General features: G+C 42.0%; 2 protein-coding genes across 2 annotated transcripts in view; both read right to left on the reverse strand.

Annotated features, from left to right (window-relative positions):
- Positions 1-7648: 7648 nt before the first annotated feature.
- LOC101566579 (forkhead box protein D4) lies at positions 7649-8899 on the reverse strand. Its single transcript, XM_004648931.2, has one exon. It carries the CDS (start codon positions 8897-8899, stop codon positions 7649-7651), a length of 1251 nt encoding a protein of 416 aa, XP_004648988.2.
- A 6305-nt stretch (positions 8900-15204) lies between these two features.
- Positions 15205-26100, reverse strand: part of LOC101566985 (putative COBW domain-containing protein 7) — a gene marked incomplete at its 5' end in the record, with an annotated part of 48531 nt that continues 37635 nt past the window's right edge. The window contains 5 exons of the mRNA XM_023721934.1: positions 15205-15641; positions 15995-16124; positions 18018-18083; positions 18187-18279; positions 22590-22729. Of these exons, the coding sequence (XP_023577702.1) occupies positions 15535-15641; positions 15995-16124; positions 18018-18083; positions 18187-18279; positions 22590-22729 (536 nt within the window). The remainder of the gene's footprint in view (positions 15642-15994; positions 16125-18017; positions 18084-18186; positions 18280-22589; positions 22730-26100) is intronic.

Raw genomic sequence — 26100 nt, forward strand, 5'->3', positions numbered from 1 at the left:
TTTTTTTTTATTTTTCAAAGAGAGTACAAAATAGTATTAAAACAGAAAAAGTTACAAGTGACACATGTCATACCATGCAGTCTTAATTTAGAAAACTTAAAAATGTCAGGCATGAGTAATAGCCAGGGCCTCCATGTGCGTGATGAGACTTCTCCCTCCGGCACTGAGGCCCTTGTTGATGAGGAGCTATCCTGAGGAAGAAGGGTGTGGGGTTTCTCTCTCTGCTTTCTTAGCTTTCTGTTTCACAAAATAGGTTTCTGACTCTTTCCAACGTTTAGGCAGAGGAGGAAGAAGGCTTTCGAGGAGCCATCCTATTTTCCTGGGATGTTCATGGGTTTAGCATGGAAAGTCCTCAATCTCAGCACACCTCTCCAGCCCAGGCACACTGGAGAGATAAATATCTCTAGAAGAGGTGGGGGAGAAAGTGAAGTTCTTGCTTCACTGATTTTTTTTTTTTTTCATTTGCAGTGCTGGGGATGAAATCCAGGGCCTCACTCGTGCTACTAAGTGCTGGAGTACTGAGCTATCTCCCTGCCCCTGCTTAGTCATGAGCATCAGCTTTGATACCTCCATAGCTGGCAGGTGGTAAAGTTGACTCTCTAGTTCTTGATGCTTCTATGGGATTTTTAGAAACACGCCCTCAATTGCCAGGACAGTCCTGCCCGCAGTTCACCTGAGCAGGCAAGTGCATCCATCCAGCTGGTGGCTTGCCACTCCATCCATGGCCTTGCAGGACCAGATGGGCCTTTGCTTAGGCCCTCTTGCCTCTCCGGGAACTTTCTTTCTTTCTTTTTTTTTTTTATATTTATTTATTTATTTATTTATTTAGTGTCTGTGTGTGGCCAGCTCAGCCCACCAGGGGACGGAGCTGGCTGGCATGTGGTGCTGGGGATTGAACCGCGGTCCCTCTGCTTTGCTTAGCTTAGCTTGTTCTAAGTAGGTGCTTTAGACCACTGAGCCATCTCTCCAGCCCCTCCGGGAACTTTCTTAGCCAGGGCACAAATGGAACCAGGTCACTGTCTTGCTGAGGCTTACTTATGGGCCATGAGAAATTCTCCTATGTTCTTGCACAAATCCTGCACCACAACAGGTAGACCAGCCATTGATGCCTCATGGGTTGAAACATCTGGACTTTCATGTCCCCTCTCTCTTACCTTGTATTTCCTCCTCAACCTTTAGGACTCTTTATGTGGCTCTTTCCAGGGAGTCCCTCGCTGTCCCTGTCCTTTTCTATATGCCTCATTGTGTAGCATTGCATTGACCATATGAGTCTATAGTTACCTGCTTCGTGCCTGAGTCCAAAGCCAAACTCCAAGCCCCAAGGCAAGGGGAGCACTGCCTCATTCTTCATTGTAACCCCTGTTCTTGCCAGAGTGCCTAACACAGAGTAATTGCGCAGTCAATATTTTATGGATAAATACATAGAGAATAAGTCAAGATATCAAGTAAAAACTGATCTGGACAGAAAGGAAACAGGTGGCTTATGTAAGAGGAAACTGCATCTGTCATTCTACATGTTCTAATTTCTGAGTTAGAGGTGTTGTGGTTACCTCACATCATCCTGCTGGTCTTCAGTGCTAAGCACGAGCATGCCTCTATGTATGCAGAAGATCCTTCCTGTAAGTCCTGGTGGTCCTTGGGAGTACAGTACTTAGGGTTTGTCCCTCCTATGAGAGGCTGAATTAAACTAACCTAGCAATGGAAACCTTCTGAAAGGAACAGCATGCCCTGGATGTGGGCCATGTGTGGCAGGCAATAAGGAACACCCACTGTATGAAGACAAACTAGGAAACACAGAGGAGGGGGTCAGGCAGGACTCTGTCACCACCTAGGGGCACAGCCTCCTTATGACCATTATTAAGTTATAGCTGTCGCGGCTAGAGCCCTGAGTGCACACCGGTTCCTACACTAAGTATTTCTCATTCAAGATTCCGGGTAATCCCTGCAACTAGCCTATAAGATAAAATCTGTAATTGCCACTATTGTACAGTCAAGGAAGCTGAGGCTTGGAGAATGTGTCTTGTTCCATGTCACAGAGTAAGCTACTAGGAAACTAGTCAACAACAGAACCAGAATGAATTTGGTACCACAGATTTTGTACAAAGACTCAACTTCTCATCACTATCTATGATTTCAGTAAACAAAATATATTTATTTACAGTAGGCACTTATATAGTGTTATATAGTATAAAAGTTAAATAGCTGTTCCAGGATTAAAGCTTCAAAGCTACTGAATGTCAAATATATTACACATATGAAATGATATTTGCATGTGTTATTTACAGATATGATATATGCTATAACATTGTCACACATTAAATGCTGAATGTAGTGAATTCAAAAATAAAAAATCCTCAGTAATGCTACATATAGTATCAGCTGCTTACCAAATAAGTATTAAATGGTTAAAGAGTGCGACATTAATTTTGGCTTTAAAATATACAAATGCAACCTTTCCTAAAATCTGTTTGTTCTCATATGGGTAATACTTTTCTAACAATACCATTGGTAATGTGAACAGTATCTAAATCTACCTAAATATATACCATGTATATTTAAATCCATCTGTACACAGATCATTCATTTACACATTTACTAATACTAAATATTTCAATTAATTTGCCTATGTATTTTCAACAATGTGACAGAAATTGTTTGAAATGTAAAAGTGAGTACAATTTGGCTTCTACCTTCTCAGAGATTCCAGATATGGTGGCCATCGAGACCTAAGCAAATAACTGCAGAAGGAGACAGAAGCCCTACATGCAGTAGAAGAACAGAACTTGCATTTAGTATATACACTCATTAAAATGATAGGGACCCTTGGGGTTGGGGAGATAGCTCAGTGGAATAAGTGTTTGCCTGGCAAGTACAAGGTCCTGAGTTCAATCCCTGGTACCCAAGAAAGCAAGCTACCTTCATTTTTGCTAAACTTATTTTTTATAGTCAAATGCATTTTTTGTTCAGTCTTACTTCTTTCATTATCTATTCTCATTAATTAATTTATTTATTTTATTATTATTTTTTGGCAGAACCAGGGATTGAATTTAGGCCCCCGGTCCCCTATTCTTATTAATTTAGAATGAGCCAAAAATAAGTTTTTCGTAAGCACAAAATCTGAACTATTGCCCCACCCCAACTCTCACTGAGAAGTATGACATTTCAGCTTTTACATTCTAAAACACAAAAACAATATAAAACAAAATTTTGAAGCATAAAGTGCCCTTGATTCTTTAAAACTAAAATTTTAAAGCTATAAAGAGCTTTACTCTCATCAAAATTAAACTAACTTAAATTTTGGATGAAATATTTGATCGGTAATTTTATAAGTCCAAGAATACATCAAAAATGACAATCTACTTTTACAAGTAGAAAAAGAAAAAGAGGCTTGAGGAAAGCCAAATGTCCCCCAAAGGGACATGAGACCTTAAAAACCAAACGTGACGTGTGAGCTTACGGCCATGCTAGTTCCAGCTAACCAACTTTATTTTTATTTTTTATTTTTATTTTTTTAACCAACTTTAAAACAGCTTGGAGGTATCTGGGAATATTTAAATATTACCAGGCTAAATCAATACTAGCCATGATTTAGGAGTGATACTGAGAATGTGGCTACATGGATGGAATTCTGATCTATTAGATCAGAATTAATAATAAAAATATTTATTATTAATTTTATTAATAATAAAAATATTTATGGATGACATGATAGAATATCTTAGATTTGATTTAAAATAATCTAGTATGAAGAGGACTATCACATGGCAAAGATGAAACAAGGCTGACTTAGCCAAGGAGTTAATGTTGGTACAAAACACTGTACTATATAATTGTTACGGGTTAATTATACAAATCTTCCTAGCTTTGCATGTGTTTGAAATTTTTATATTTAAAAAAATAGTTTTAAAAGTGAAAGAAAAGTAAACCATTTGAAATAGACCACAATATATTCATACTCAACGGCTACTCTGGATAACACAGTAATAGTCACGCTAATTTAGAAACTATGAACCATAATACAAAGTCAGGGGTAGTCCTAGTTACACACAACAAAATCATAGTATTTGGAGAGAAGAAAATCTCTTGCACATCACTTAATTTCTTCATTCTTTTAGCCCTGTTTTAGGAATAGACTGCTTCACTAAATCATTAACTGTCCCAAAATATGTTTAAGTACTGATTTCAATAAGCATTCCTGTATCTTAAGAACGAATCAGACAGTGAAGTTTATATCCAGGTAAATCTTGACTATATGAAGGTGGATTAGCCATAGGGAACTGAGACTGAACTGAATTTTATAATGTATTCTCAAATTCCTTTTCTTTCCAATCTTTTATTTTTGGAAAAAATTTAATATTCTTCCTATCACCTGTGTAAGTTCTTTGCAGCTGGTAGTGTACAAGGAGTTAATGAATTTTTACAACGCACTTGAATCATTTCAGTGTACATAGGAATGCGCAGCCATGAAAACAACTCTAAGAAATTACTGGGAGGTGACTTTAGCAACTAGAGGAAGATTACTATGTAGATTATAATCCGATTTAATGTGGGAAGAACTTTCTGAACATCTTCCCGAAAGTGTGGGGGTGGATACGAGGTATGAACCTCCCACAGTTCCAGCAAAATGTGCTACAGGACAGGTGCGACCTTGTGCAGGACGCCAATCGCCGGATCCGGCTGAAAGTTTTGTTCTTGCTCCCATTTGATTCCATTTATTTTTATCCTGGTTCTGTGATTGTCGAGATCGTCTACCTTCTGTAGAGTTGAAAAGATTCCCACATGCTTAGCTACACTCCAGTGTGCGAGCAGGTACCGTTCAATTTGGGCTCCACGCAGACTAGGACACACGGAAAGCCACCGCGGCGCGGGTGGCGGCCTGCGGGGTGCGCGTCCCCCACGGTTCCTGCGCTCTCGGCCTTCTGCCAGCCCCGGGCGTTCCAATCCTAGACGCCCCTTCCCGTCTCTGCGCCCTAGCCTTGTGGACTAGGACCCGAACAGCGCGGGGCCGCCCGTGTGACTCTGGAGCCCCAGCTCGGTGCCTCCAGGCGCAACGCGAAGGGGGTCACAGTTGGGACTGCGGCGAGGAGCTGGCGGCTCCACCGGCAGCCTGCACGATGGCTGCGGTGCTCTGGGCCTGCCTGGAGGGGTGCCGGGAGCTCGCGGGGACCAGGGAAGTCGAGGGAGGACAGAACGCAGGGACCTCCTGGGGCTTCTCCCTGGCGTCCTCCGCCCGGCGCGCTAATTCCGGGTGGCGAGGAGCGACTAGGTGGGCGCCTCACCTGGCCCTTCGCATTTTCCTGGGGCGTCGTCAGAGGTGACCTTTCTGCAGCACAAATTTCTTCTGTGCACAGCGGAGCTGAGGCAGGAGGATCGTGGCGAGTAGGAGGCAGCCTGCCTCGCAAGGGAAAACCCGTCTCCAAAGGCAAACAAGCAACAACTGTTGCTGCTATTGTTACTATTGCCAGCGTCATTAATCAGTAACGGCCGGACCGCGTGTGGGGTCCCTTCCCCCGGGTCGCCAAGCTCCTCTGCCCCAGCCTCTGCTCCCCTCATCCTTCTTTCTCTCCGCTCTTGGGCTGAACTCCGAGGGCGCACCCAGTCCTGAGCACCCACCTCCGAGCGCACCCCGCCAGCCTGTCCTCCGCCAAGCCCTCAACCCTTCGTGATATTCCGGCACGATGTTGTTTTCCACCCCAGCGGCGGGGCTGATTGAAACCCAGGACCCAAGACGGGCCCCGACGCCGGGACACGGAACCCCTGGAACAGACCTCGAGCCCCGCGGGGTGCGCGCTCGGCCGGGCCTGGTCCCCACCCGGGCCCCCTCTCCGCGCGCTCTGGGCCCAGTGGACCCGAGAACAGCGCTTATTTCATAGTTCGATACGGTTTCGTTAGGGGAAAATTAGGAACTTGGGGTCTGAGTCTCAGTCACCCGGGTTCGCGATTGCTCCCGTCTGGCCTCGGTAAGAGCAGGAAGAAACGCCAAGGACGTAGAGTGAGCCCCGAGGGGCCCAGTTCAGCTACAGGCCGAAGCCGGCTCTGGGAGGATGCTCGTTAACTAAATATATGAGCCAACATAGGCCAGGAAACTTTCGCTCCAAAGGAATTGGAACCACTAACAGGCGGAGGGCTGGAATGGGACAGGCCGCTTGCGTTTCGTTTCAGACTCTCAGACTAGCCCTAGCCCTGCCCGATTTGCTTAAAAACGAGGGAGGGATGCTCTACTTGGAGCACTCTTGGTGGAGCATCGAGGAAGGCGCCTGAAAGCCCACAGCCCGGCAGCTACCCTGAGCTGGTTGGGGCGACTTCCCCGCGCGCCCCCAAAGCGCGCCGGGAGGGGTGGGGACCGCGCGGAGGGCGGGCGGAGGAGGGCGGGCGGAGGAGGGCGGGCGAGGAGCAAAGCGGCGCTGCCACCCCGCCGCTTCGGCGTCTGGAAACCCGAGGCTTCGCGCTTTCCCTCCGTCGCGAAGTGAGAAATTCACAGCAGAGGGCAGCGAAGAAACGAACACGTTTAGAGCCAGTGCAGTTCAGAAGTTCAAAAGGACCAGATCTGTAGAACGCACTTTCTTTTCAAGCAGTGTTTGGGCGTTCTGGCCTCGTTTCCCTCGCACGCAGCCTCCTGAAACCAAGTACTCTTTCAGAAATGAAGAGCCGGAACTTTGGGAATGCTGTTACGTATGCGTACACACGCACACACGCCCACTCACACTTTTTTTCCTAATTACCTTGAGAAAAGTCTACTAGCTCCCAAGTTGATTTGAAATGATCATTAACTTATTCGAAGAAATATCCTTAAACATGGAAAACAAATGAAGAATAGATTTACATTTCTCCCGATTAATTTTCTCCTAGCGATTTTCTAAACATCGTCTCCGTAACCCTCTCACCCTTTTTGCGGAGCTGGGGGAAGAACAGGTGCCAGGGACCTGGTCTACACTGAAGTACGCCCTCAGTTCCTAAATCTTTCATTTTAAAAGTCAACATCTTCAACCTCAAATATTAGGCATTTTTAAAAGCCATGCTGAAAACAGGTTGTTCTAATATCTATAGTGAAATATGAACCAAAAAGACATTGTTTAATTGCGAGGAAATTAAGCTTTAAGAGACATTCCGTTTAGAAAGCAAGGGACACAATTTTTTTTAAAACGACACGGTGTATTAGCATTTTATTTCATCGACATGGGCATTAGCATCTCCTCATGGTCTATGGCGCGTCAGACACAGGCAAGAAATGAACTGTCCGAAGTTAACACTCTACTTATATTACACATTTAGTTCAGGAAGACACTGAGACCATAAGCACTGTGCGCGGGACCTCAGAATACTTGCAGTTCCTAGGGAGGGAAGAAAGGGAAACATGCTTTGTGTTGGACTGTGTTTTCCTCGTTTTTATTCGAATACCACACCGGAACACCCCCGCTCCAGTTCCTAGCTCCTTGGAAAACGAGCACATCGGAAAGCTGCAGAAGCCATGACCGATCCAGGAAAGAGAAGGTGATGGCCCAGGCCTCTACCAAGTCCAGGTTTCTTTAGGAAAACAATGCAACTGTTCCTTTGTAACTACGCTGAGAAATCCGTGGCTGCTCGGACGCCAGGTTTAGACTCCTAGGCCTAGAGGGAGGGCGAGGAAGGTGGCAGGTGTGGGTGAGACTCAAAGCGCTGGCGAGGCCCCCTCTCGGCCCGAAGCGGCGGCCAACGCTGTCAGCCTGGAGCCCTCAGCAGCCGGCGGGCACCTCAGCAGGGCTGCAACGGCGGACAAGTGTCGGCCCAGCAGCGCGCCTTTGCTGGGTGCACAGCCACTGGCACGGTGCTGCTGGTGCTGGTGCTGCTGGTGCTCTTGGTGCAGGTGCTGCGGCTGCTGCTGCAAAATTGTCCGGGCGGCGGCAGCGGACACGTGCAGCAAGGGGGCGGCGGCCTGGGGATGCAGCAGGCAGGACGGGCGCTGGAGCAGGTGGTAGCAGCCCCAGGGCGTCGCAGGGTCGGCTCCCGCGCCGACGCCGCGCATGATACTCTCGATGCTGAAGGAGGTGCACCCATCCCTGCGCCGCTGAGCCGAGCCAGAGCTCTCCTCCCACGACCCGGAGCCGGGAGAGGGCCGTAGGGCTGTGAGGGCTCCGGAGGTCCCCAAGTCCGCGCCTTCCGCTCTCCTGGGCGCCTCGGTGTAGGTGGGAGGGGAGAGCAGCAAGTAGCGGAGCGGATGTGGGTGCAGGAGAGCGCACGGGCGGCTCCCGGGGACAGGCGATGGCGGGCCCGCGGGCCCCAGCTCGAGGCCGGGATGGGGGCCGAGCAGGGTGGCGGGAGGTGCGGGCAGGGCGAAGGGGTGGTGCAGGTGGCTTCCCGGGGCCGGGTGGTGGCGCTTGAAGCGCTTCCTCCGGCGCAGGAAGCTGCCGTTGTCGAACATGTCCTGGGAGGCGGGGTCCAGGCTCCAGTAGTTGCCCTTGCCCGGGTGGCCCGGCTCGCGGGGGATCTTGACGAAGCAGTCGTTGAGAGAGAGGTTGTGGCGGATGCTGTTCTGCCAGGCGGGAAACTTGCGGCGGTAGTAGGGGAAGCGGCCGCTGATGAAGGCGCAGATGCCGCTGAGCGTGAGGCGCTTGTGCGGGCTTTGCAGTATGGCCATGGTGATGAGCGCGATGTACGAGTACGGGGGCTTGGCCGGCTGCGGAGCGTCTCCAGGGGCCGCCGCGCACCTCGTCGGAGCCTCGAGCTCGCCGCCCTCAGTGCGCCCCGGCCTGCGCTGCCGCTCTAGGCATTTCTGGCCCCTTTCCGGGTCCGCGTCTTCTTCCTCCGGGTGCTCGTCTTCATCTTCCTCCTCTCCCAGGACGTTGACCTGGCAGGCTTCTCCCGAGCTTCGGAGGTTGCGCTGCGGCGCGCGGCGCAGGCGCGCAGATCGCAGAAAGCTCATGGAAGGGCAGGTGCCGGGCCGCTGTCGCCTGTGGCGCGCGGGGAGGCCTACGCAGGCTCTCCGCTTAGGTTTTTCTGTACCTCCTTCTTTGCAAACCTCCTAACAAGGAGACGTTTTGCCTTTTATTAAAGCTGCCTGGAGACCCGAGAGCTGCACTCCCGGCTTTATACCCTTCCACCCTACATCGCGGGGGAACGGGGGGGGGGGGTCACCTCCTCCTGACGCAGTCCAACGAGGGTCCACGGCCAACACCCCCTCTTCCTCACCCACCGCTAGCGGGAAGGTGCTCGCTCTCAGAGTTTGGCCAGCCTACTGCTTTGCCTAGACTGCGCTATTGCACTTTTAAAACTGAGCAAATGAAGAAAGGTAATACGATTCTCAACCATGGCTACCTCAGCTTCGAGGTTTCTCTCCTGAGGACAGAACTCCGCGGCGGGGAGGAGGGCCACGGAAATCTATTTGGAGTCTGAAAATGAATAAGTAAGAGTAAATGAGTGTTTTCGTGTTTCCTATCTTGGTTAATCGCCCGGGTTTTTGTTTGTTTTGTTTTTTGTTTGTTTGTTGGTGTTGTTGTTATTTTGTTTTGTTTTTTTGGTGGAAGCGGAGATTGAACTCAGACCCTCGCGCTTGTCAGGGAAGCACTTACTCTACTGAGCTATCTCTCCTGTCCTATTGGCCGTTTTTGTTGATGGGTACTATTCTCATGCAGAACAGCAGAATGAACTATTTTAATGTTCTGACTATACACTGCAGCCCAAAATGAGTGTTTCACCGCCTTTCCACCCACCACACAAATGCCCCAAGTGTCCTCCCTGACTCAGATTTTCAGAGAAGTCTGAAATGTTCTAGCACTAAGTTGTGAAAGCTCAGGATAAAGTGAAGGCAGGAGGAGTAAAGTTTCCCCATACCCCTAACAGGAGTGATTTTCCAACTTCTCTGAACATACCACCACAGTAAAAAATACATTTATACCATTCTCTGGCACACACAGGCATATGTGCTTAGAAAAGGCTCCAGGAGTCTATATAATTGCACTGTAGTGACGACTGACATTTCCTTCTTCCCCCCAGTGGTCATGACCAAGATGGTTTCATCACAGAAATCCTGTTTTCATAAACTGGCCCCACAACACCAAACACCGTGCCTAGTGTATGTCTGAGAACTTTCATCTCTTTCAATCTGTCATTTCAGAAACTTTAAACATCTTTAATGTGATAAAAATAAAACCTGAAACTTCAATTAAGAAAGCCTGGGGTGAGTGCCACCGTCATTAGGTGTATCAGTGGCTTGGTGTTTAGTATTTGCTCTGCACAGCAGGATGACAGCAGCTCTGTCCACTCACCCAAAATCCCTGCAGGAACAGGATTCCCTTACTGGCTTCACATGAATCAGTTCAAAGTCTTTAGTGGCACACAAGTAGGGGTCTTACAGTAAAATACTAGGACATGGTACATAGTCACAATTTAAAACCTACCTACTTGAGAAAAACTTGAGGCATCATCTAATAATGTAGCCTAAATGTATGGCATTGTTAAGCCATTGCTTGTCACCACTCACTCTTCCATTAGTGTTTAAAATGACAAATTTTCAATGAGACATCAGAAGCCAGAATCTTTAAGGGCAAAAATCTATGAAGAAGTAGCTTCATGCCTTCAGGATTAGAAACATTTAAGGCAGCTAGTGGTTCCAGGGTAAATTTAGAGAACAATTTTTTTGTTCATCTGTATCCTCCCTCTAAGGCTCTCTCTAGTTACATGTTGTTTGAAGTTAGAGAAACAAACACAAAGCTTGAGTCTAACAGATCTGTGTTTGAGTCTCAAATTTACCAAGGAGTATTTGTGTGCTCTTATCAACTAAACTCCAGGAGGGCTGGGACAGGTGATAGTCCCCGAAGCCTCCCCTTAAGCCCTACTGGAGGGGCACAGTTCCTTCACCTGCAAAATAATCCCATTACCTGGGACACAGGGTATTGTTAGTTTTCTGAAAACCAACTTCTATGATTTGGGTTATTCACAAGTGAAAGGACAAAAAGATGTTACCCTAAACAGAACAAAACCCCATACTGATGGGTGTGTGTCAAAGGGTTTGCAGGAAAAAACAGAAGAGTTCCTTGTCACACCTGGGATGCTTTAAACAAAGTGGTGTTGGATTAATAGCCAAAATAAAACATAAACCTGTCTGCAAGAAAAAATACAGGTGAGCAAATTAGTGAAGGGATGGGGGAATCTGCTGCAGAATCCCAAATACAGTATGTAAGTGCTGGGCTCACACAGACCCGCTATTCAGTGGGGGCCGCACAATGCTCTTCTTCCTAGTGTACAGTATGGCGAGGGGGTGATTCTTTCCAGTGGAGAAACCTGCTAACTTCAGCCAGGTAATCAAGGCCAACGTCTGTCATCACAAATCATGACAGTAGGCACCCATCCAGTTACGACTGGATGAAAATAATACTCTGGTCTTCCTCCCCAGGCGTTGGACTAATCAAGAGAAAAACACAGAGCAATTCCAAGAGCATCTTGGGTACCTGTCATCCCTCCAAACTATCATCAAAGATCATCAAAAAACCTGTCAGAGTCAAGGAGTCTAAGGAGACAGGAATACTAAATGCGAAGTGGTACTTTAGATGTCATTCTCATAGGATAGCAGGTTAAAAACAAAACAAAACAAAAAAAAAAACCTAAGCACAGGAAACTGTACTTAGTAAGAATGTATCAGTATTGGTTCACTAACTGCAATTCCCATATCATTGTGAGTTTGTAATAATGGGGAAAAGAGGATAAAGAAACTTACCTGCCTGGGCCGGCCAAATAGCTCAGCGGCGCAGGGGCCAGGGGTTCGATCCCTGGGCCTGCTCTGGGTGTGCTGAGACAGCACTTGAGACTGGGCGTGGTGGCACCTGCCTGTAATCCCAGCTCTTGGGAGGCTGTAAATAGGTGGATCACTGAGTCTGATCTAGTTGTGAGACCCTGAACACCCTGCAGACCCTTCCCTAAAATACAAAAAAAATAAAATAAATAAAAACCTTACCTGCCAAACTTCTCTATAAATCCAAAACCTTCTTTTAAAAATTAAAACAGAGGGAAAAGGATCTAAGAGCCAAGAAGTGTAAATTCAAGATAGCTGATGAGTGGAAAAATCAAAATGTGATATATCGAGGCAGAATACTAGTCAGCAGTAACAACTGGCTACTGATACATACTACCATATGGAGGACTCTTGAGGACAAATGAAAGAGAGTGGTAGTGTGTGAATTTTTTTTTAAACTCTTTTCAAAAGGCTGTTTAGAAGTGAGACCCTGAGGTGACCAGATCAAAAGATGCTAACTCCATGGTGGATGAGTTCACAGACAGCTCACAGCTCAATGTGCTCTTGGGAGGTGTGGCCCGGTTACAGCCAGTGGGTCACTGCAGGTGGAGACCAGAGGGTACATTCTTGTCCCGAGGTGCTTTCCCTCTCTCTGCCTCTCCCTTTCTGCTTCCCTCTGCCAGCTCTTCCCACCAGGACACTTCTGCCTAGGGGCCAGCCAACCCTAAACTGGAACCTCTGAAGTCATGAGCTTTGAAGATATGTATGTACCAGCAGTGGAAAGCTAACCAAGAGTCCAAATAGACAAGTCCACAGTGGAGGCTGGAGTAAGAAGAAATGGATACAGGGTTTCCTTGTGAAAATGTCCTGGAATTAATACACTGGATAATAGTTAAACTATGTGGAATACTAAAAAACAAACTATTATTTTACAAGTTTCAACTTTATGGTTTATCAATTATATCTAACTATGGTTTGTCATTCAAAGTATGTAAAATAATAAAGAGCTATAGCAATGAAATCTTAGTTGAATGCTTGAGAAAATGTTATAATGGCACACCACTAAACAAGGGGGAAAATAAGGACCTTTACTGTCCTAGTCCATGAATTCCACAGTGTTGCTTTAAACATCAAGTCTTACCATGTAGCTCCTGCAACACTTAACATGAAGCCTAGTGCATAATGGCACGCTACAGTATTTAATTACTTTTTTCCTAAAAATTGAACAGTTGTGTTTTTCCAGAATACGCTAGTTTGAAAAAAAATCAAACCTTTCTAACTTCAGGATGACATCTTCTCTCCACCTCACTCTAAAAAGTTAATTTGATTATAAATAGAATAAAATGTAAGACTGCCTCTAATATTAAAACTCATTATGGCTAAAAATGGTGGCACATAACTGTAATCCCAGCACTCCAGAACTCAAGAGACTGAGGCAGGAGGATTGCTGCAAACTATGAAAGCCAATCTGGGCTACCTAGTGAGTTTAAGGCCATGGAGACACTGTCTCAAAAAAGAAAACAAGACTCATTCTGAGAAAAGTACTTTAGTGTGTCTTTCTCATGCAAATAGATAACTGGCCCAATATTCAAAGGTAGAGTTCACTTCTTTCCCTATCTGTCCCGCCCATATAATGCATTTCAGTAAGAGGGAGTCATTCCAAAGCAATCTTTAAAAAAAGGCTGGTAACTGCTTTGTAAGCCTTTTAGCTTTACTTTGTTGATAATCACCTTCAAAATTCACCATCTAGGGATTAAGCCTGTAGAAAAAGATATTTTTGTTTATCCTCAGTTTCTACCCACAATTAAATTTTAACTAATTTGTGCTTGGGAACTGAACCCAGGGCTACCCCTCCAGGACCAAGACACTTCCCCCAGTACTGAAGATTGAAACTAAGGCCTGACTCCGGCCAGTCAAGCACTCTCCACTGGGCTACACCTCCAGCTTCAAAGACATTTTTAAAAATCAAAATTGTATATATCTAACTGAAGCAAAGAAAAAACACACACAAAAAGATACTTCAGGTAGCAAGCTTAGAGGATAATTAAAAGCCCCTGAGTCTGCTTAGGGTCTCTAGCTCACAGAGTATTGGTAGCCACTGAAAACTGAAAGGCAAATGCTCTTATGTTTTTCCCAAGGTGATCCTATAGGTCAACCTGCTTTTGCCTCATACCTAGCGCAGGCACTTCCTACAGCTTACATTCCAGTGTTCTTGCCCCTTTCCCTTATAGCTGATGGAAGCTTCCAAAAGAATCATTTAAGGTGTGTAGAAGATTAAAATGTGTACCACGCCTTGCTAGAAAAGGAAAAAAAATCACACGTGTTGCAACTCTATACTTGGGGGACTTACAATGTGTGGTGGATGGCTAACTGGTTTTCAGCTTCTTACACCCAGCTGAACTGAACTAGCATGGTGCTGCGTGTGGCAGGCCCACCCGAGGATTGTTGGGTTCGGGAGGCAATTAAGTGAATACAGAGAAGCTATGTTTTAAAAGTACAGTGAGGAAGGAAGATCAGCATGACTCAGAAGAACACAACTACAACAACCAATCAACTGGCCCTCAGCTTCCAACCAGTACAACCACACAGAACAGATAAAACTCCATTACTTAAAGTTCTGGGGAAAAAATTCCAAAAGCCATTTTGACAGCCCCCACCATTACCAACTTTACTTTCAGACAGGATCTTAAGTTGCCCCTCCTGCCTTAGCCTCCTGAGTAGGTGGGATTGCAGGTGTTCATACCTACCTGGTCTCGACAGCTTTCTATAATACTTAACAATGAGTAGTGTGGGAAATTCCATCTGCACTATAACAATTTGAGTACTGTACAATTATGCTGACATGGCCTTTACAAATAGAAGAAAACTGATGCCTGCTTACCAATGATTTATATAAAGAACATTATACTAAAAGTTAGTTACAAATGATGGCTTCTGCCACCATTACATTACCTAATTATATTGGAAACTAAAGAAGTGCACATAACCAAGATGAATTTAGTATCAGTAAAAATGATTTAAAAGTAGTTATAAAATAACAGTCTCAATGTATTAATAAATGGTTCAAGTTTCATCATACCAACAGTAATGCTTGGTACTATTTAAAAATAGAGATTTTATTGTTTCTATACAAATTTCTTCTACTTTCTAAGTCTGTAGAAACAAGAGACTTATTTAATAAAAAGTGATAGTTATCTGCTTTAAAAACTTTTTTGTTAATAACATCTCTCTGGAGGGCTGGCAAGATAGCTCCGTGGACTAAATACCTACTTTGGCAAGTGCAGGGACCAGGGTTCAATCCCTGGTCCCGCACACCGAGCTGGCCCCACCTCTGGGGTGCACTGAGCTAGCGACCGAATCCCAGCGTGGTGGCACATGCCTATAATCCCAGCACTAAGGAGGCTGAAAAGAGGAAGATCACTATGAATCTGAGTTGCACAGTGAAACGTTATACCAAATAAATGAAAAAAAAAACAAAAAAACAAAAAACACAAAACCTCTTTGGAATCAGTTGAAGTTCTAAAGGAAAATGTTGAGGTTTAGCATCATTATTATAATAGGCTCATATGTAAACTTACAATACAAATTCTGAAAGTTCTGTGAACCACTTGTCTCCGAAAAAATAAAATAAAAACTTCAGTTGATGTTATATTTTATTTTATGAATGTCAATGTCTTATATACTGATTCACACTATGTACTGTATAAAATAAATATTATTTTTAAGTACACTGGAATTCATAAAAGAAGTCATCAAAGAATAATGGTTGAAATATTGCCAGTAGGGAACTAATTTCTATTATCCAATCCTTTTGATAAATGCTTCTGGTGCTATAGACAAATTTGATCTTCTTTGGAATGTGCTGTCCACTGCTTTTCTGTTTCTGTTACAGTAGCCACAAACAGCCGTTTAAGGATGTCCTTATCTAAATTCCTGCCTGCAAGCAAAACAAAACACGGTGAAATTATTCTTATTATAATGGCACAGTTGACTTATCAATTCTAGATTTTTAAACGCTTGATTTTCAAACATTTACAAAAGCAAAAGTAATCGAATGACTGATTATCTAACTTCTAGTTCAATTTCAAAACCAAAATGGAGCTCTCACTTTTCTGGAACTGTGTGAAGAGCAAAAGGTGTATCAAGTTCACAAGAATGTCAACACAAGATTAAGACAAATACATTACCCATAAGCTTAGTTACAAAAGAGAATCTGATTAACACTGCTTAAGCAGCACATTAGATCCTTTTTGAATCCTTTCTTGAGAAATTTTATCCTTTGTCACCTACCAATAAGAACCAATCGATTTGTTCTCTCTGTGTCATCTTTCCAGCTCACTGGAGTCTCTTCCAGGTCATAGAGTTCATGGACACCTTGGACAATCACTTGTTGTTGTTTGTCTGTGATTGATACCAGCCCCTGCTCAAAGAAAAATAATCAGCCTCAAGGAAAGTGGAAACAGTTCATAAATGTTGATTATATTTTGCTATTTCTCTTTCAAATACAAACTCCTAAAGCAGTGAAAATTATTTAATTCTAATTATTTGTACATTGAAAAGTTTCTTTAAAACCTCTAGATTTAAAAAAGTTCTGTGTATACTAATTCTTTAAAGAATAATCTTTTCTGATAAAAAAAAATCCAATACATATGTTCTTTAACTGTTCACAAAACAAAAACTGAAACAACAAAATGAAATGTTATGTACAATAGCCTGCTGATTATCCACTCAAGAATTTGGTATTTCTTTCACAGACTGAGTGGGAAAATGAGAAGTTAAAAGATAATGGTGACTAATCAGTTTTGAAAATGGGTTGTAAAAATTGGTCTAGATGATAGTAGCATAGAAGAAAAGCTGTTATATTCTGTGTAAAAGTTCACAAACAAGTCATTACTAACGACATTTTTTGGCATAATTGTGTATTTGGGGTATGTTTCCTTCTTGCTTTTCTTCTAGTTTTGTGTTCTGCCTTTCAGGTTTGAATTTTTATCATAAACTACTTGAAATAATTTTATATAGGTATCAATTTTGTGCTATTTACATAAAAATATGAAGCATTCGCTGTCACTAGAGTTGCACTGTAAACATGATGATGACTTTAAGACTAACACATTGTAACAGGAAAATGAAGGGATGGCCTCAAAGGGATTCTGTTTTATCCTGGAATCCCTCAGTGTTTTCACAGGAGGAAGGCTAAAGGAAAAATCAGAGGATAAGTATTAAAGAAATGATCATGCAAGTGCAAAATCCTGACTGAGACTAAGACACAAAGATGATGCAGAGCCACTGAGTTCTGTACAGGTTTTGGTGGCAACATTAGTGTAAGTGCCCAAACTGCTACTTTTCTAGAAAATATAACTCCACATTCAATACCAGGAGACAAAAGCAGTTACAGTAGAAATGCTCAGCCAGTTAGAATTGTGGACTGCTGATGCTGTTGCAGTAATAAAGCAGCAGCAGGATGTGGCTTAGCTCCTTCGTGTGAGACTGATATGGAAGTAGACTGGGACTTACCCACGCTGTTCTGCAGAACTAATCCTAGGCAGAGCCAGCATGAGTGAAGAAATCCAAATGTAAACAGTCTGTTCATATTCTCGACCTGTTTGTTACTCTAGTAACCCCCGTGTGTCAGTGCATACCTGGAGAGAACCTAGTTACTAACAGAAGTAAGAACTTTATGCACATTTGGGAAGTCACAAGAGTAGATACTCAAATGGCGGTTGACTGATGGGTGCACTTAGAACCACTGCTTTCTGGGGAAAAAACAACTTTCATAATATATACCCAAGTGTCAGGTAATATAAATGAGATTCCAAGCACAGAACAAGAATTCTTCTAGTCCTCTGTAACTTTTTCAGTGTGACAGAATGTTCAGTGTCTGCTAAATGCATATGTTTCAGCACCAGCAGGATTTTTCACATTATTTCCCTGTTAAATGAAGCTCTCTTAGAAAAATAAGCAGTTTTCTCTAAGTGACCAATCTGTGTTCCAAGAGGAGGAGAACTTGGACAGAGGCAAGCTCATTAACCAGGTAACTGCGTAGAACACCTGGGCATGAGAGCAGGGACTAACATTTTTAAAGCCTACAGATTGTTTCAGCTGCACCACTAAATGAAGCTATGCAAATAAATCATGCTTTCTGCAGTAATTTTGAAAGCTCCTTGTTAGTAATGGAAATAACAGAAATAAAAGTAGACAAAGGTTATTTGTGCTGAAACCAGTGCTTCTGTCTAAAAAACCAAATCTAGTTTTTATATAACAGCTGAAAGCAGGTTCTGCCCAGAAGCCCACAAAGGTAACCCGCACACTGCACCTTCAGCCGTATGACCTCCATGCAGTGATCGTCCTTGTTTCTCACGTTCTTCTCCCACAGGAGATCCTGCATCAAATGACATATTTTAATAAGAGCAACCACTGCTAACAGCAACAACTATGCAACAAAACAGCTGATAAATTATTAATCAGTTAAAAACGGTATTCACCTGAATAAATACATTTAGACTTTCTTCCTTTACATTTCCTGGCACTTCAAATGTGATTGTAACAATACTCTGTAAGTCAACACAGATAATAATCTTTTATAGCAATATCAATAGATTTTTTTAAAACATTACTAGTTTTTAAAATGAAAATTAAGGAACATGTTAAATCTTATAATATGACTAACAATATGCATTAATTCCATCAATTCCATTTTTTCTCATATGTAATTTGTAGAATTAGCAACCCCATTTCCTGTATTTTGTAGAACTCATCAACAATCTGACATTCACACAAAACCATCTCACGCAGGGACTCATTAGTGAACTCCTGTCCTCTGGCGCTCTGGCAACACAAAGGAGAGGACGTATCTGGCTGTGCTGAGCCATTGTTCTCACTTCATATTCTCGTTCTGCACAGTCCTGGGGAGAAAACACAACTATTCCCACTTTATACATTGTGAGAAACGAGGCTCTTGCACAACATGCGCCTAGCATGCATGATGAGGCCCTTGGTACTGAAAAATCCCCAGTACTGAAGAAAATAATACTCTGCTGTATCTGAAAAATAAGTAAAATGTTCTTTTTATCTTGAACTGAACAAGTGGAAAACAGCAACAAGAATGATAGCATAACATCATTTGACTTAGAATGTGAACACCATCATTTATACACTATGGACTTTAAGATCTTTCTTCCTGATCTTCATACATTTCTCACTGTGTACTCTGCAGAACCAGAAGCTTAAGATGTCCTCTAACAGGTCCCACAGCTAGAACTTAAACCTCCCTCTGCCAATACAACCCAAAATGTCAAATTTAGTGATGAAAATACATAAAGACTAAGCCTAATATAAAACAAAAATTCTACCCTACATAAGATACTCATGCTATGCTGAAAATAACTTAAAACAGGCATTACTAAAGGACACTAAAGTATAGTTCTGTAAAACTTCCTAGAACTGTTCATCTAGCCCTAAATTTTTATTCACCATTAGAAAATCGTATTTATATATAGTATATTTTTTCTCTATATAAAGTTATATAGAGAGAAAATATGAAAAGACAAGTGTTCTTTTTTAAATCCAAACTTAAATAGCTAGAATTATTATAGATCACTTTAGGCACAAATACTTTGCTACACAATCTCCATTATTATTTATATTAGGAAAAGCAGAAAACACATTCATGCTCAGACATCAGAAATACAAGTCAATTTTAAAAAGTTTCAAGCTGCACTTTAAATTGTGAGACAAAAGTACTTCTAACGGACCTGCCATACCGGCCCTGCCCCCAGGGTGCGCTGAGACAGCAATTGCGACTGGGGATGGTGGCACACCTATAATCCCAGCTCTTGGGAGGGTGCATACAGGCGGATCACTACGAGTAAAGTCTAGTAGTGAGACCCTGAACACCCTGTAGACGCTTCCCTAAAATACAAAACATAGTACTTCCAGAAGTCTCCTTATACCCACAGGGCATATGTTGAGACCCTGGGTATATGCCAGAAACTGCAGGTAGTAGAGAACCCCAAATGTAAAGGGTTTTTTCCATCTTAACTGAGCACTTATTAGGCACTACAGCCATAACTCTCTCAACATGGGGTGCAACAGCAAAACTAGCACAGAATTTCTTTATCCTTCTTCACAATGTCATAGTTTAAAGATTTGTTCTTACCATAGACCTTAGAAATTGCAATATATGTATTTTTTTCTTTCCTTATTAAATCAAGAACTTTCAAGGGCCAGTCGGATAGCTCAGTGGACTAAAGTGCCCACAGCCAGCTGGGGTTTGATCCTCAGTGTGCTGTGCCAGCCCCACTCCCAGGGCAAGCTGAGATGGCTATCGAGACTGGGCATGGTGGTGCAAGCCTGTAATCCCAGCACTTGGGAGGCTGAAAACAGGAAAAGCACTACGAGTCCAAACTACACAGTGAGGCCAAAAAAAATCAAGAACTTTCACTTCAAGCACTTTGCAGCTTGTCTTTGCCATATACAATTTGTCAGCATCACTACTTTTGTACTCTGGGGTCTAAATAGTCACCCGCCCACAACTCTGATACTACAGCAGTTCATCTGATAACCATCAAGAAACTTACTTAGGAACTCAGGCAAGAAGTGCATGTGTGGATGTGTGGACAAAGGGAGGATTCACATCCCAAGGACAGGGCAGGATGAGAAATTTTTATCCTATTATTCAGAATGGTATGAAAACAAAAATTTGAAATACTTTATTTCTGGAATTTTCCACTTAATATTTTTTTCTTTTTTGATACTGGGGATCAAATTCATGACCTTAAGCTTATGAGGCAAGCACTTATGCCACTGAGTTATCTCCCCAGCCCTATTTAATTTTTTTGTTTGTTTGTTTGCAGAACCAGGGACTGAACTCAGGCCCTTGCACTTACCAGAGAAGTGCTTATTCTACTGAGCCATCTCCCTGGCTCTCTATTTAATATTTTTGGATCATGGTTAACCACAAGTAACTAAAACTGGAAAGCAAACCCAGGGGTGGAAAACTACTGTCATTATAACCAAGCAATAGAAACAACCAAAATGACATCTAGGAATAATTACACACACACACACACACACACACACACACACACACACAGAGTCAGCCTTGAAATAGAAAGTTTATCATATGGTATAACATGAAGATGTTATTCTAAGTGAAATATGCTAGTTACAAAAGGTCAAATTTTTGCATAATTATCCTTATATTAGTATCTACAATAGTCAAACTCAAAGAAATCAGAAAACAAAAACAAAACACAGAGGTTACAAGGCACCAGAGGAAAGCAGAAATGGGTAGTGACTACTCAGTAAGTACAATTTTGTACATGCAAGACGCAAAACTTCTACAGATTTACTGTATAACCATACAGGCACAGGCAACAACACTGCACTGTATACTTGAAATTTGTTAAGGACAGATTTCAGATTAATTACTTTTTACCATAACAAAAAGCACTTACATTTTTATTCTTCATAAACATATTCTACTTTTATTGTTACTGCTTAAAATATGCATTTAAATGGGTAATTTTCTTTCACTGAAAAAACCTGCAATGAATACTTAAAATTCCATATCAAAATATATAGCAAGTAATACACTGCAAAAGGTTGCCAAGTAAAACATAATTTGTCAGTTTCAAAAACAGCAATTCAGTCTTCAAACAAATTCTTAAATGTATTTTGTTCATAACTTAGACCCTCCCCGACCCCACTGCCTATACCTACGACCGAGCCCAAAGCCAGCATGCTGAACAACAGCCTACCACTGAGCTATGTCCCAGCCCTTACCTTAGCTTTTTATACTGACTGTATCAATATAGGACTTGATATAGTCTTTGCTGCATTTTTAGCTTTAATATTTCTGTAAATTTTTTCTTTTGCGGGAAAAAGATAACAATACTTTTATGGGATATAACTGACTTCAGTATGAGATTTTAAAAAGTTAAAATTAGGATGATACATAACTGGAATCAATAAAGGCAGGCTATCATTTTCCATACCAATAAACTCAATTTCATATTAGAAAAGCTATAAAGGAAATGCCTCTAGAATAAAATTTTAAGAATAAGGTTTGTTGATTTGGGTTTTTTTTCCCCTTTAACCTATGTTATTTCTCACTTTTTTTGTTTTTTATATTTTAGGGAAGGGCCTACAGGGTGTTCAAGGTCTCACTACTAGATCAGACTCCTAGTGATCCGCCTGTTATACTCTGTAATACACAATAACTTCAACATGTCTTCTTCATCTCGAAAATGATTCAAGCCCACTTATATATTTAAAACACCTGTTATCCCCAGAGTTATGTATGTCATTGTCACTTTCTTCCTTGCTGAAAGGAAATATCTGATACCCACAACTTACACGTGGTCAGGCTTTCTTGGCTTAGAGTTTCAGTCAATATTCAGCAGGCTTAAACACAGAAATGGGATCAAGGGCCTAGGCACAGGAAAGCAACTCCCATCATGGCAACCAGGGACCAGAGAATAGGAGGAGCTGGGAAGACATAGCCTTCCAGGTGGCACACCCAGGGACCTGCCTTTTCCCACTGCACTCCACCTCCTAAGGGCAAGGCAGCTACACTGGCCCACCATTTAATCACCTTACAGAAGTCCACTCATCAATACAAGAGGCCTCTGGGCAACTTTCTTGATCTAAACCATGACAAACCCTGTCCCTTTTTCCCAGGTGAGGCCTCTTCCATGATGTTCTGTCACTAGATATAAAGCTGAAGATGTGGAGTTTTCATCCAATGCACTTTGCCTCCAGATGTATCTATTTCCAGGTTTCTAGTCAGCCTAGGCTTGTTTCCTACCATCCCTTCTTCTTCTTCTTACTGAGCTACGGACCGGTTGCTCAGGCAAGTTGAGCTGTGAAACAGCTCCTGTTTTACCTCATTTCTCATCCTCATATAACCACAGTGAAGGCCATCATCCCCTAATCCTGTATCTTCATCCTGCTTGCTCTCTTGATTCCAAAGTCCAATGCTACTTATGTTACCCCGCAGCACAGCCCAGTCTAAGTTCGTTTTGCCTCAAAAATTAAAATCCAAAATCACAGACCAAGACTCTAGTACCAATCAACACCACAACTTATGCTCAGAGGACTGCTCTTTCAAACAGTTTACGTTCAAGCATCTGGAGTGGTCTTTCCCTCACTTCTTTCTGTCAAAACCAAAACAAAAAACCCTACTAGTGCATTTCTTTTTGGTGTTTAAGTCAGAATAGAAGTAATTTCTCCTTTGACTAAGAAGCAGTACAAAAAAATTCTCTACAATTTTAAAACTCTTTAATTAACTTGATCTGAGTTAAAAGGATATGCATTTATATATGCATACAGATATGTATATACAAATATATGTAAAGATACATAGAACTGTACACTAAAACTACTTTATATTAAAAATACTATCCTTCAGGACCGACGAGATAGCTCAGCGGATTAAAGCGCCTGCTTAGGCAAGCACAGGGTCTGCAATTCGATTCCCAGCACTATATGCCACTCTGGCCCCTCCCCCAGGGCGGGCTGAGCTGGCCATAGTCGGGGCGGGGCATAGTGTGGCACATGCCTATAATCCCAGAGCTGGGGAGCCTGAAAGCAGGAGGACCACTATGAGTCTGAGCTATGTAGTGAGACTCTGCAACAACCAAATACATTTTAAAAAATAAAACTAAAAATACTATCCTTCATGGAGAGTTTCTGATGGGGTTCAGAACACTCTATGTTAAAATATGACACTGGCATTTGAGAAAAGCTGCAGGAAAATCACTCTCAGCTTCTCTAAAGCAGACTATCAGGCCTAAAAAAGATTTTCTGACTTCCTCCTAAATGAGGCCTTAAGACTCCAATATGCCACGCCTTCCCAATACCCAAAGCAAGGCATGTCCTTGTCTGGAAGGGAAAGGTCACAGACAGGGCTCCACAGAAGCAGGCTTCGCCAAGTTCCCATCCTCTTGCTATCTTTAGATCACAATCTTTCCCTTACTGTATTTCTCCAGCTCTCCCTCCTTCAACAAAAATAAAAATACACAGGTTTATTCTTTTCTTCAGGCCTTCATTATGAAGATTTCCATGTCATGTAAACTTATTACACATGCTTTTTACTAATCTGTTGTGACTGAACTTATTGTAAGGAAAATATATACTTCATCCGCTATACTTCATATCCACTAAACTAAATGAGACTATTTATGCCTTTGATTCCTATAACTCTTTCTGGAATACTACATTTTGTTCCATGCTTATATATCTAGAGCAAGAAGGAGCTTTAGAATCTCCTGTAGAGCTTTAACTAAAATAGACATGCCTTACTTACTAGTGAAATGACATAATGTCTGCGATTTTCCTTAACACATTCCAGCAGGGGTGATAAGTACAGACAGACTCATGCTATTCTACTTCTATGTCTAAACTTACTATTTAAAAACATGTACATGTGCTTTCAAAGCTCCAGCAGAGCAATGTTGGGAAGACAGATCAAACAAAATGGGCAAAATGCTGACACCATTTACATGCACACAAGAAGTGCAGTTTACCATTCTCTCAACACTTGTGTATCTTTGAGTATTTGTATAATGTTAAAATACATGTTAAAGTGCACATGCCCAAGAGATTTAAGGGATAGGGACTACTGAGTATTAAAAAAAAGTTCACAAGAAATCCTGAACTAGATCTCCATTTCAGAATCACAGCTTTTCATTCTTTTAACAAATTCACTGAACATATACATATCAAATACCAAGTCTGTGCTGAGCAATGAACTTTTATATTTAAGGAATTTAGACACTGATACAATGAAGAAGTATTTTAAACCAAACTATAAGGCTATTAAACTACAAGGCACAATAGGGTACCTCTGAGATATGCAATATGACTGACAAATATGGTGAAAGTTTAAAAGAATGTTTATTAAACAAAAATGTGTTATTAAACAAAAAACCACATTTGTTTAATTAATTAATCCCTAAAATAGATCTCTCCCTCACATTGAACACCTTTCTTGCATGGTTTTTGCCACTGTCTGAAGCAGTGCTGGAAGTCGTCTCTCTTGAGTATCTTTAGCTATGGCTGCTTCAATATCCTCAATCAGTTCAAAACATCTACTTTTCATGGTCATTTTGACTTTGAGGAAGAGCCAGAAGTTCCAGTGAGTAAGATGAATGAGACCACATTGCAATATTTTTATGTAACAGAAACTGCCATGAATGTTATCAATGCGGGTAACTGAAGAATATGGTGAACATTTAAATTTTTAAAATTACAGTAAGATATCTTAGCATTGATACTCCTCAAAATACTCCCCCTTGCTTCGAATTTATCCTATCACTCTTGGCAATGTGTCTTTTACTTCAATTAAGTTTTTAAAAGTTTAAACATTCTCTATTTTTCAATCATGCCTTATCTATAAGGCATGTATTATGGGTATAGATAGTGCCCAATAGAAGGTTATGGTGAGTATTCTATTTTCCTCATTTTTGAACCCTTATGACTCCCTAAGTATGATGTTCTTCACCCAGAAACTCATTACAAATGTGATTCTTGTTTATATTTATGATTATTACTGAGAATCAGTTATTTTTTCCCAAAGATTTACTGCCAGAGACTTGTATTTCCTCATTCACTTATTTTAAAGACAAATGAATAGTCTATATTTTAAAACAAATGAATATTCTCAGAGAAAAGTACCACAAATATGGAGCTATAACTTCCCATAAACATGCCAGAATGAAGACAAATGAACCAACGGCTGCCATCATTTTGGTCCTGCTACAACTGGCAGTGAGTGAAGAACTTGGTGATTACTGCTAGAGAGAGGAGAGGAGACAAGGTACAGTAAGTACACTGCTCTCTCACATGCCTTTCCCTCTGTTTTAAATGCAACAAAGGAATTAACCTAAAGCTCTACCTTCTCTGACCTGCTTGACAGAAACATAGATAGAAATAATAGTTTGTCTCTAGCATTTTGAAGATCTAGCCCAAGGATTAGAATTTTAAATCATGAAAAACACCTTACAGAGCTTTAAATTTATACTGCTACCTGAAGGTCAAATTTGGTCAATTTTTATTTAAATAAGTCACGCTTAAGCCAGACATTTCTTTAGTTACTTCAATACAGTTAAAAATAGACTGTAGCTATAACACTCCAGCTGCTTTTAAGTAGAAATTCCCATCACGAGGACTGATAGGAATATGTTGAGTAACTACAGGAGAAATGGAAAACATAATTTCCTAAAATTCTAAACACTTCAGAAATGTGTAGTTTGACAGATTCTTATTACATGTTAAAAAGTTGGGCTAGCTGATTTCAAAAGCATTCAATATTCTGGAAACTAACAACACAGTTCAAAATGCTCTTTTAGAGATCTAATAAAATAGTCCTAAATATAGCCAACTTAATGAGAGAT

The sequence above is a fragment of the Octodon degus genome, unplaced genomic scaffold (genome assembly GCF_000260255.1).
Source record: "Octodon degus isolate 3935 unplaced genomic scaffold, OctDeg1.0 scaffold00087, whole genome shotgun sequence".
NCBI lineage: Eukaryota > Metazoa > Chordata > Mammalia > Rodentia > Octodontidae > Octodon > Octodon degus.

Excerpts from the sequence above, each read along its gene's own strand:
- LOC101566579 (XM_004648931.2), bottom strand. The coding sequence starts at position 8,899 with ATGAGCTTTCTGCGATCTGCGCGCCTGCGCCGCGCGCCGCAGCGCAAC.